General features: G+C 43.6%; 1 protein-coding gene across 1 annotated transcript; it reads left to right on the forward strand.

Annotated features, from left to right (window-relative positions):
• The first annotated feature begins 250 nt into the window (after positions 1 to 250).
• On the forward strand, positions 251 to 10,745 carry LOC120238167 (DLA class II histocompatibility antigen, DR-1 beta chain-like). The gene is made up of 6 exons (XM_039241794.1): positions 251 to 427; positions 5,293 to 5,562; positions 8,450 to 8,731; positions 9,500 to 9,610; positions 10,076 to 10,099; positions 10,399 to 10,745. Exons 1-6 carry the CDS (start codon positions 328 to 330, stop codon positions 10,410 to 10,412), a joined length of 801 nt encoding a protein of 266 aa, XP_039097725.1. The 5' UTR covers positions 251 to 327; the 3' UTR covers positions 10,413 to 10,745.
• The last annotated feature ends 1,081 nt before the right edge of the window (positions 10,746 to 11,826 follow it).

Consider the following 11,826-nt stretch of genomic DNA (forward strand, 5'->3'; position numbering starts at 1 on the left):
GCATAGAATTGGCTCACAATAGGGGCCCAATAAAATGTTTCACATACAATTGGATGAAACCTTTGAAATACTGAATTAAAATAATCCTTCCAATTAAGGAAATCAAAGTTTCAGAAAAGACTCTTGATATTGAATCTCTGACCAGCAACTGATGATGCAGTGTATCTGTGATGGTGATTGGTTCTCAACACCTAGATTACCCAATCCAGGAACAGAGAATCAAATTCCTTGGTTGGTATTATTTAGGAGGTGGCTAAAGGAGGGTCTTAGTTCCCACTGACTGAGACTTGCCTGTTCCCCTGGCCCCTGCACTCTCTGTTCTCCAGCATGGCGTGTCTGTGTTTCCTGGGAGGCTCCTGGATGATGGCTCTGATGTTGCTATTGATGCTGCTGAGCCCTCTCCTGACTTCGGGAAGGGACGTACCACGTAAGTGCATTCCTTGGGTGGTGGACTATCATGGAGCGGGGGGGGGGGGGGGGGGGGGAAGAAAGAAAGTAGTTTAGCCCCTGTGTCCAGGCCATGTCCCTTAGGAAATTGTGACATTTTCTTTAATGATTGTCCACCTTTATCATATAGGTCCCCAATTCTATCCAAAAGAAAAGGAGCCTGCATGCTTGCCTCTCTACAAGTGCTGTGTAAGGGGCCTCCATAGATAGAGGCCACTTCTCAAATTTTTCCCAGTGAAAGCTCTCAGGTTTGAGTCTCATTACCTCAGGATCTTGAGAAGACTTATAATAATGACTTCAAATTAATTCCCAGCAAGTGGTTCCCTTTATTATGTTGAGTTACGCTAGAAAATAAGAAAACTTCTCAGAAAATTAGACAGAGACCAAAAGGAACTAGAAAATTCTCTCCTAGAAGACCCTGTGCTAGGTCTTCCCAGGTTAGTTATGTTGGTGCCTCTCTGTAATATGCGAGGAGGGTGTATCAAGAGGTCTCTCCCATGATCTCCTTTCCTTTCTCCTGAACTTCAAAGGTTACAAGGCCTTTATCCCTGCACTGAAGGTTCTCTGACAGAAGTTGGGGCTTGTTTTATCTCTATTTCTCATACTGGAGGAACAGCAGAGATCCTTAGTACCTGAAATGGCACTGGAACGAGAAGCATATATGAGTGTTCTTTGGTGTCTTAAGGAATTTAAGATATCTTCTGAGAACCTGGCACAAGTTAATTTTTCATTATGAATCTATGTTGAACCTTTCTATAGTCCATTTCTCCTGAGCCTTTGCATTCTGTGGCCTGAGCCACAGGAAGGGATTCAACTCGTATAGGATAAATTATATGACATTATGGTTTTGTAGGTAAACTAGTCAATATCAGGAATTTCATATGGTTTGAACTATACACCCTGAGCAGGATGCAGAGAGTGCGAAGGTTGTTTGCATTTAATACGACTGAAAGAAAATATGCAGGTCAAGTGGATGTTTTGGCTCACTGAGGTATTGGCCCCAAATGGCATAGGCTCATTCTTCATGTTCTGTTTCCTTTAATTAGCCACGTTTGGTTGCCTCCACTTCCAGTTCCTCACTATTCTTTCCCCACTATGTCATCACCATTATTGAGCATCCCCAGTGTACGCACAGACCTCAGCACTATCACAGATCTACAGGATGAGCCGAAACTTAATGAATTTTTCTTTCTTTCTTAAACTCACCTTTTCCTTACCTGTGATATATTTTCCAACAGTAGAAGGAGAAGGAGGTAGTTTGTCTGAAGTTCTCACAGGCAGTGGAGGGGATATAATATCATCAGAATAAAAGAATGTTGGAGTGTGAAACCCATCTTGCTTTCTAGGATCCTCAGACTGACTGATTCACAGACCCCTGGATTTATCCATTCAGATCACATATTTTTGAGCAGCTACCATGTACTAGGCTCTGCTCTGGGCTCAGTGAATAAATTTGAATAGGCTAAAGATCACTACCATCATGGATTTTATGTAATGGCAGAGGAGAAAGCCAATAAACACTTAACAATGAAAAAATTTCTGACAACAATAAGTACTCTGAAAAACAAAATACACCTGGTTGTGAGGCAGAGAGAATTGGAGCCACCTGACTTCAGTTCAAGTGTGTAGGGAGCGCTCCCTGAGAAAGTGACATTGAGTTGAGGCCTGTCTGATGACAGAAGCCAGCCATGTGAAGGATGTAAGGGACAAGTGTTGTAAGGAGAGAGAACAGGATAAAGGTCAAGTGTGGAAGAAATTTGCTGAGTGTAAGGGACGGAAGGAAGGCAGGAGACTCTGGCGTGCAGGGAGCAAGTTGGGGAGTGCTCTCCGTCACCACTACCATGTTTCCATCACTCAGGGAATGCCCAACGTGGCCCCATCACCAGTGCTCAGTAGTTTTTGATGTCAGAACCTTTGACTTATTTTTTGTTTGTTTGTTTGTTTGTTTGTTTATGATTATAGGTATATATTTAGGTAGAGAATATTTTTTAAAGTTTTCATTAAAATTACAGTTAGCATACAGTGTAATATAAGTTTCAGAGGTACAGTATAGTGATTAACACGACCATATGCTACCTGGTGCTCATCTTACAAACGCACTTCTTAATTCTGGGACTTATTTAGATAAACTTTTACATATATTGAAGTTGGATATAATATTTTATCATTAATGACACGATAGTTTTCAATATCTTCATCCGGTAGTTCATTTGTGAACATGAATGTAGCCCAAGGTCTTGCTAAGCAGTTTTTTGGGTTGATTTATTATTAGCTTTGTCATAAACACTGGCCACTAATTTATTCCAGAAAGCTGTGGATTCGTAGACCTCTGTAAACTGCATCAAGAACAGAGTTTAAAATTCTTTTTATATTTGATCTTCATGGGATTAAAAAAATGTGTTGGTCACAAAATTTCAACAAAGATGTCATACTTGGTGTGGTGAGGGAAAATTAGAAGCCAAAGCTTTAATTTTTTCAAGAATTTGAGAAGTACAGTATGTGGAGCAATTATATGGGGACAAGTGACTTACAGGTTTCTCACAGTCTAGCTTGCCTGTCATGAACATAGGCAACTGATACAAAATTATTTTTCTTGAAAAATAATGCACAAGTAAAATATTTACACCTTTCAGACATCCTGGATTTTGGCTTTTCCAGTATCTGCCCACTTTGATTTGGGTAAGCCTGAAGCATTCGCACACCCAAGAGCAATCATCTTTTGGTTAGAATTCACAGTAGCTTTTGATATTCTCTTATTAGGCACTATGAATGGTTTTTGTTTGTTTGTTTTTGTTTTTGTTTTTGTTTTACTCAGAATCTGGTCTCAGTGAAGAGCCATTTTTTTCTAGCAAAATAAGTTTGTTCAGTTTCAAGGTTTTTTTCTTTATCAGATATAATATTGGCAAAAGTTTCAATGTAATTCTCAGCTGTCTTATAATTAACATGGGCTTTTCACCACAGATTTTTCAGGTGGTGTAACTGGTTCTCAGCTGGGGACAGGTTTGCCCTGCCTGTTCCAGGGGCATCTGGCAATGTCTGGAGCCATTTTTGCTTGTCACCTGGTGCTCTTTTCTGACATCTACTAGGAAGAGGCTAATGATACGGTAGACATCCTACAATGTACAGAACAGCCTTCCTACAAAAGATATCTTGTCCAAGATGTCAAGAGTGTTGATACAGAAAACACTGGTTTATACTGTGCTGCTTCTAAAACCTCTAGACTCACACTTTCTACACACAATCACCTTCCAATTCAGGTCTTTGTGGTTTATTTTAGTTTATTTCATAACAAAAAATAATAAGATCGAGAGTTCATAAATTGAACACTTTCTCTCTGAGCCCATTCAGTCAATGCAAGCTCAAGATCTTCATTTTTTATTCTTTGCTTTATGCAGTGTATTTCAGGATTTCAGGATTTCTTGATCATCAGCATCTCTGTTAACTTTCAACAGTTTATCTTTATAATTCATGAGTTGTGACTGTCACAAGTATTTTTCTGTAAAATGTATCAAACTGCAGTAATTCTATATTCTGTTCTATTGAGAATGTCAGATGCTCCCTTTTATTTTTCTAATTTTTAAAGACACAGGTATTTTAAGCTATTTAAAAATTTTCATGTTATTTACACTTGAATAAGAATTTCTCTTAGTTCAATTAAACATAAAACAAAACATCAAAATATATACATACATGTATGTATATGTGTGCATATGTATAAGCATATATGTATATATATTATGATGTGTGCATCTTTATATATACTTAAACTCCAGAAGCACATGTGACTGATTGACCAAAAGGAGCTCGGTCATGTTTGACCCTTTACTTCATCAGGTTCGATTTGCCAAATGAGTTTGGTATCAAAAAGGTGTAACAAGATCCGGTTTCCTAGATTTCTGGATTTTGGAAATTCCAGATAAGGACGTGAGGAACTGTAGTGCAGTCATGGTTTTAGTCTCCTTAAAACTCTTCAGTAGTTTCCCATTACATGTAGTATAAATCAAAATCCTAACATCACCTGTAAGGCTTTTATGCACCAGCTGCATGCGATTTCTCCAGCCTAAACTTTTTCCTTCCTTTGTCCCATTGTCTGTGCTTCAGTGAACTCTTTTCTTCTATTTTGCTGAGGAAGACATCAATTCTTTCAAGATTTTGCACATTGTATTACATTTACCTGAATTACCAAACACACACACACACACACACACACACACACACACTTGCTCACACCTACTTACTCCTTCCTGTTACATCCTAAACGTCACCCTTGAGGCCACCTCTCTGCCACCCTAAGGAAATTCAGATCATCCAAGTATCTTCTGCTCTAGAACTGCACACTTTTCCTGTGACACTTCTCTTCTCATGTCAATAAAGTCCTGCCTGGTTGGCATCACTGGCCATCACTTTCCTTTAATTGTAAGCGCTGAGAGTGGAGGGGACGCGTCTGTTTCCCTTCTCTGGATTCGCAGGGGCGGGGGACACCTGAGCCAGCCCAGACCAAGTGTTCAAGGTGGCGCGGGGGAGGGGAAAGCAGGTGGGACTTGTTTCAGGCAGGGGCAAAGGACTGTGGGAGGCGAGGAGGGAGGTGGGCGGCAGGAGGAGGCGTCTGTCAGGAGGAGGCGGTGAGGGGCAAATGCTCAGACTGGGAGGTCAGCCTCTGAGACCAGAACCTAGTGACCCCAGAGGCTCCCAGGTCTCCGCCCCCCGCCTTCCTCCGCGCTCCCCGCCAGCAGAGGAGAGAAGAGCGGTGGGTGCAGCTGGTTTGGGGGTGCGGTGGAGCTCCGAGGGGTGCCGGCGTCAGTGCCTTCCAGGGGCCCGCGGTGACTGATCGCCCTGTCCCCACAGCACATTACATGTACCAGTTTAAGCCCGAGTGTCAGTTCACCAACGGGACGGAGCGGGTGCGGTTCCTGGACAGATATTTCTACAACCGGGAAGAGTACGTGCGCTTCGACAGCGACGTGGGGGAGTACCGGCCGGTGACGGAGCTGGGGCGGCCCAAAGCCGAGTACTGGAACGGGCAGAAGGACCTCATGGAGGACGCGCGGGCCGCAGTGGACACTTACTGCAGACACAACTACGGGGTAAATGAGAGCTTCACGGTGCAGCGGCGAGGTGAGCGGGGTAGGGGGCGGGGGCAGCAAGGGCTGCGCGTGTGTGACTGTGAGAGGGACTCGGTCCAGTGAGCGTGCAGGGTCTGAGCAAGTGCAGGTTACAGGATCCCTGCGAGGGTGTGACGTCAGGGAGTGTGGTGTGTCTGTGGGTGGGGACAGTGTGGTGTGTCCGTGTGTGACTGTGGGGAGAGTGTGGTGTGTCTGTGTGTGACTGTGCGGAGTGTGTGGTGTGTCTGTGTGTGACTGTGGGGAGTGTGTGGTGTGTCCTTGTGTGACTGTGCGGAGTGTGTGGTGTGTCTGTGTGTGACTGTGGGGAGTGTGTGGTGTGTGTCTGTGTGACTGTGGGGACAGTGTGGTGTGTCCTTGTATGACTGTGGGCACAGTGTGGGAGGTGGGACACAGAATGAGTGTGTGGGAAGGGGGGGCAGTGGGCCTGGATGTGGGGAGAGTGGGTGTCTGGGGAGGAAACAGGACAGGACATCAGCATCCTGGGTGGCCCCTGAGGCAGAGGTGGGGTGGGCTCAGGACCCCCCGGGGAGGGCACACTGGGCAGGTGGTTGGAGATCTGGGCAGGAAGAGCAGAGGGTCCTGGTTGGGGTGAAGGACCTGAGGGGAGGAGTGACGATTGGGGAGAATGTGAGGAGGCAGGTCACCTTCGGTGCCTGACACTCACCCTTCTTTTTCTGAAGCCCCTGAAACAAGTGTGGCTGTGGCTGTGTGCCACCGTTTCAGTGAGGAAAATTGTCAGATTGATTGTTGAAGACTTGGGGGACCTCTGAGACCCCTCTGATACATTTTTTTCTTTTTAATGTTTAATTTTGAGAGCGAGAGTAAGACCCAGTGTGAATGGGGGAAGAGCAGAGAGTGAGATAGAAAAAGTGCGAACAGGGGAGGGGCAGGGAGAGAGGGAGACACAGAACCCTAAGCGGCCACCATCCAGGCTCCCAGCTGTCAGCACAGACCCAACTGGGCACTTGAACTCAGGAACCCTGAGATTGTGACCTGAGCCAAAGGCATGCTTAACCTACTGAGCCACCCCAACCCCCTCTGATATGATAGACCTTCTTTTAGGACTAAACTTCCTGCTCTTTTTCTCTTCGTGTATGTATTCTTACATTCTTGAAATGATTGCAAAGCCAGGTATCTTAATTATAACTTTGTTACTAAATGTATTGATTTACTCTTTTTTTAATGATGAAAGTATTTAAGGAGATGAATATTATTTCATTATATAGTTGTAACAATTCACCTCACATTCCCCTTTGTTAGATCTTCTTTCCCAATATTGCAAAATTCAGTTGACATTTTATGCCTTTTTGTGTTTAATTTATATTCCTTTGATTTCTAAGGTTCTTGAACTTTTTATTTTTACATATCTATTGCCTAGTTGTTGTTACCAATGTACAAATAACCTACGATTATCTTAGGGATTCTGGTATTTTTCTCAGTGATTTTAGGCATTCTCTCTGCATAAGATTATTAATGCTTTGCTGGTAGTTGATTCAGCATTTTCTCTCGTTTGTGGCTTCTGTTTTGATTCTGTTTATTACTTTTCATGCTAGCAATGTAAACATTTATATTCAATTCAATATGCTACCAAATTGTTAGCAAAGATTTGTCATCTACTTAAATCTGCCATTTGATGGTGTTGTCAAAATATTTTCCCCATATTTTTCCTTTTATGAAAACAGTATTTATTGAGGCTGGTGGTGTAAGGGATGGTCTGCACATTAAGGATACCTGTTAATGAGTCTCAGACCCTACCCTGAACTCACATGTCAGCTTTAAAAGGGAGACAATTGTAAAATGATAATTCCAATAATAGCAATTTACTGCCAAGAAGAAAGATTGATCAGCTGAGTGCAATTAAGAGAACTTTTTAAAATAATTACATTTTCTTGCTCCTTTCCATCTCTTTCAGGACTCACGCTGTTCTTGAAATTAAACATATAGGCTAGAGAATCTCCTCTGTCTTTCCTGCTTCCCAGGGGAGAATCATTTCTGTGGTTTCTAAGGTGAAAGTGTAGCATTCCCAGGTTTCATACTTTTATTTCCTCATCTATCTCAAGCTGTTCTCCAATTTACTCAGACCGCTTTAAATCATATTTTCTCTCGGATTAAACAAGGATAACAAGTAGTTAACATATATTGAAGGCTAAACTCCAATGATCGTTTTACATATGTCAGGTTATGTAACTTGACTAACCCTAAGGATTAAGTTAGTATCACTATCCCCCTTGAACCAGGAGAAAGCTGGGTGCAGAGAAATGTAATATTCTCCCAGGATCAGTCAGTAAAGTGGCAGGGCCTGGATTTGAACCCAGGCAGCCCGCTCCAGAAATCATGCTTTTAACTGATATACTACATGCCTTGCAAAATGTGTTAACACTTCAGTTCAACAAGGAATAGGAGCTTCACACTATGAAAAATGAACCCCGCATATTTCTGCAACATCTCTCAAATCTAATGGGCCCGTTCTTCAGGATTAAAATCAAGACTCATTGGGGCGCCTGGGTGGCTTAGTCGGTTGAGCGTCCGACTTTCGCTTGGGTCATGATCTCGCGGTTCGTGGGTTCGAGCCCCGCGTCGGGCTCTGTGCTGACTGCCAGCTCAGAGCCTGGAGCCTGTTTCAGAGTCTGTCACTCCCTCTCTCTCTGACCCTCCCCTGCTCACGCTGTCTCTCTCTCTCAGAAATAAATAAAACATTAAAAAAAAAAATTTAAAATCAAGACTCATTACTTACTGGCTCACACTGAGCCACGTGGCCAGCTTTGAGGGAGGCTTGCGTGAGATGCAGCCTGAGACCAGAGACCGGAAGCAGCAAGGAGGCCAACCGGGAAGACTCGCTCTGTCTTCCTCTCTTAGTCCCTCTACCACTTCTCTTCTAGTTGAGCCGACAGTGACCGTGTACCCCGCGAAGACCCAGCCCCTGCAGCACCACAACCTCCTGGTCTGCTCTGTGAATGGTTTCTATCCAGGCCTCATTGAAGTCAAGTGGTTCCGGAACGGCCAGGAGGAGGAGGCTGGGGTCGTGTCCACAGGCCTGATCCGTAATGGAGACTGGACCTTCCAGACCCTGGTGATGCTGGAAACAGTTCCTCAGAGTGGAGAGGTCTACACCTGCCACGTGGAGCATCCAAGTCGCCCGAGCCCTATCACCGTGGAGTGGAGTGAGTAGCTTTCTGACCTCATGAGTTGCTCACCCATGAGGAGGGGACTTTGCTTCCCCTGAGTGTCAGGGTTCTCTCTCCTTACACCGTATTTTCATTTCTTCCATGGTCTCTTCTCTTGAGCACAGGTCCCCGGGGATGGGGGTGGGGGGGTAGGGGTGGGGAACGAAGTGAGATCCTGTGATAGAAATCCTCTGATATTTTATAGATATTCTGTGATTTTTTTCACAGATCCTACAATCCTTGGGGAGATAGTTATGCCTGGCAGGCAGAAAAGAGGTTGTCCACGTAATGAGACTTTCCATGGCTCCCGAGTAATGGTTCCCCGGGGACACTGGGCACTAGTCCCCTGCCTCGGGCTGGGCTTGTGCTTCTGGCATCATTGCTGTGTGTTGTTCATTGTGATTTAAGAAGAGGCACATCCTCTATGGTGTAGGGACCTTCGTGACAGGAAGGGAGTTCAATCTTGGCAATGGTTTTTATTATTCTTTCACCCTGCACCAGCTACTTGAACTTCATGGAGTCCCAGGCCCCTCATCCATAGATGCTGCTGTAATGGATTTGTCAGAGCGGTGATACTTAAAAGTTCACTATGTAAACATTGTATCTACAGAATGGGATTTAAATTTTTTTTCTCCTGAAATTGCCATTTATTCTGCTTCTTCCAGGGCAGCCTTCATTCTTCATTCTCAAAGTTCTCTATCCCAGAGTATCCGTAAAGAAGTTGGATTTGGGGTAAAAAATCACTAAAACTGCTTCTTCTCTCAGGGGCTCAGTCAGAATCTGCACAGAGCAAGATGCTGAGTGGAATCGGGGGCTTTGTTCTGGGTCTGCTCTTCCTGGTGGTGGGGCTGTTCATCTACTTCCGGAATCAGAAAGGTAAGGCACCTGTTGGTCTTTGAGCCTCTCTGTAGACCTTGTGGGTGGGAAATACAGCTGTGATCACATAAATTCTCTGCATAGCCATGGACTTGTATGAAGCCTTTCCTTCCCCATTTGACCTCTGATTTCCTAGAAATCCAGAAAGCGATGGTCCATGGTTACTGTGTTGCAGCATAAAAGGTTATGGCTTGTAGAGATAATAAAGTGGTTAACAAGCAGGATATCTTGGGTTGGGGTTCTGGGAAAAATCAGGAAGAGCTACGAAAGCTAATGAAACCACAGAATATTCGTGTGACAGAAACTTCATGGGTCACATCTCTCCCTTTCTACTCCCTCTGGCATCAGGTTGTGGGTTGTGATATTAGAAAAATCTAAGGAGGTGGGTCTGGAGTTGGGACCTTGCTTGTGGGGTCAGATTTGCCTACGTGTCTGTTAAGTATATTTTTCCCTTCTCTTTCCCAGGACACACTGGACTTCAGCCAACAGGTAATGCTTCTGATCCTTTTCAGAGATAGAGTTGATTATCCTGAAATACATGGTGGAGGTCAAAAGGTAGAAATAATGTCAAAGACTTTGGATCTGACTCCTGCTCAGATAGTTAACTGAAGCTTCTTCTCTCTGCTTATGAAAAGGCCTACAAGTGTAAATAGCTTTGGTTCAAGGATACTTAAGAATATGTTCTTCTTCTTAGTGTGGTGCTTTAACATGAGGCCCTGAGATGGGGGGGAGAAGAAGCTGCTTGTGGAGGTGAATCTGGAAACAGCACTCTGCTCTGTCTTCTGCAGGACTCCTGAGCTGAAGTGGAGATGCTGACACTCCAGGAAGAACCTTCTTTTCAAGCCTCTTCACAGAGTAAAAATGTTTCCTGCTTGGCTCTTATTCTTCCACAAACACAGTGCTTTTACCACACCTGGTTTGTCCTGGGTTCAGTGACCCTGCAGAACCCATGCCCCCTGATGGTCCTCTCCACCCCGTACTTGACCTGGAAGCCCCAGTACTGACTGCAGTACCTTATCTTCATTCTTCCCGGTCCCCTGTGAATGCTGCCCTCACAGCCTCCCCTGTATTAGAATTCACCTTCTGCTCATGTATCTTTATAAGCTTTTCTCAAATAAACATGGAGTGACAACCATCTGTTTCGTATAGTCTCAAGGGAAAGAAGTAGGAAAAAATAAGTGAGAAAAGAAAGATTGCACAAGAAATCACGATATTCGTTTTTATTTATATTCCAGAATTTGGGTCAGATGTAGATCTGGAAGGTATCTTTTTATCCGTCTGTTTTATACTTGGTCTTTATGCATTCCATAATTAGACATGTTTTCTGGAGCTAGGAGGAAGCCCTAAGGCCCATACAATGCTGGTATCCTACACCCCTTTGTTCTTAAAGACAAAACATAAGTCCCTTTGCACAAGACAGGGGACAAAAAATATCAGAAAGGCACTAACATAATGACATGATGCTCACAAAAATTTTATAATCACTTTGTTTCTTTTCCCTGATTTTTTATTTTACTCATTATATTTTCATCTCACTTTATTTTTATGTAGGCTACTTCCCCCATATGGGGTTCAAACTCATGACCCTGAGTTCAAGGGTTAAATATCCACTGACTGAGACAACCAGGTGTCCCTTTCCTTGATTTTTTATATTAAAGTCTCTTAACCTGTGGAAACCCCTTTCAAGAGACTATGGTGGGCAGTATCTACACGTCTATCTCTATCTGTCTCTCAGACAAACAGCAGTATCATTCAGACACTTGGCTTGGGATGCATCCTTCCCCATCCTTGCCCTTAGAGCATCAGGACAAAGCCACAAATCTAGTGAAAAAGGTGTATGTCCGAGGCCTTCCAGTTGTAAGCAGTGTACTGTGTGTACAGGAACATCGTGTATGGATCTTATGTTAGAAATCAGAGGCAATGGTGGGAAACAAGGCAGAAACTATGAATACTCTGATGTGCATACAAACAAAGAAATATTATGTAGCTAGAATAAAAAAATAACAGCCTGCTTACAATCATCTCCAATTCTGTGCAGGTATAGGAGAGTTTGTACAACACACAACATTTTGTTTAACAGGATAGAGGAAGAGAATAGGGATGTATAGCTACATCAGTTCCTTTTATCTGTACCCATCTATCATGATCTCTTTCTCCATCATCTTTTAAATCTATTTACTTTTCTATATATGACAATGGCAGGACTTTTAAAAAAT

The sequence above is a fragment of the Hyaena hyaena genome, unplaced genomic scaffold (genome assembly GCF_003009895.1).
Source record: "Hyaena hyaena isolate Hyena2069 unplaced genomic scaffold, ASM300989v1 scaffold_202, whole genome shotgun sequence".
Taxonomy (NCBI): domain Eukaryota; kingdom Metazoa; phylum Chordata; class Mammalia; order Carnivora; family Hyaenidae; genus Hyaena; species Hyaena hyaena.

Excerpts from the sequence above, each read along its gene's own strand:
- LOC120238167 (XM_039241794.1), top strand. The coding sequence starts at position 328 with ATGGCGTGTCTGTGTTTCCTGGGAGGCTCCTGGATGATGGCTCTGATG. Across the intron at positions 428-5,292 it reads TTCGGGAAGGGACGTACCAC|CACATTACATGTACCAGTTT; the intron begins GTAAGTGCATTC and ends CTGTCCCCACAG. Across the intron at positions 9,611-10,075 it reads CTACTTCCGGAATCAGAAAG|GACACACTGGACTTCAGCCA; the intron begins GTAAGGCACCTG and ends TCTCTTTCCCAG.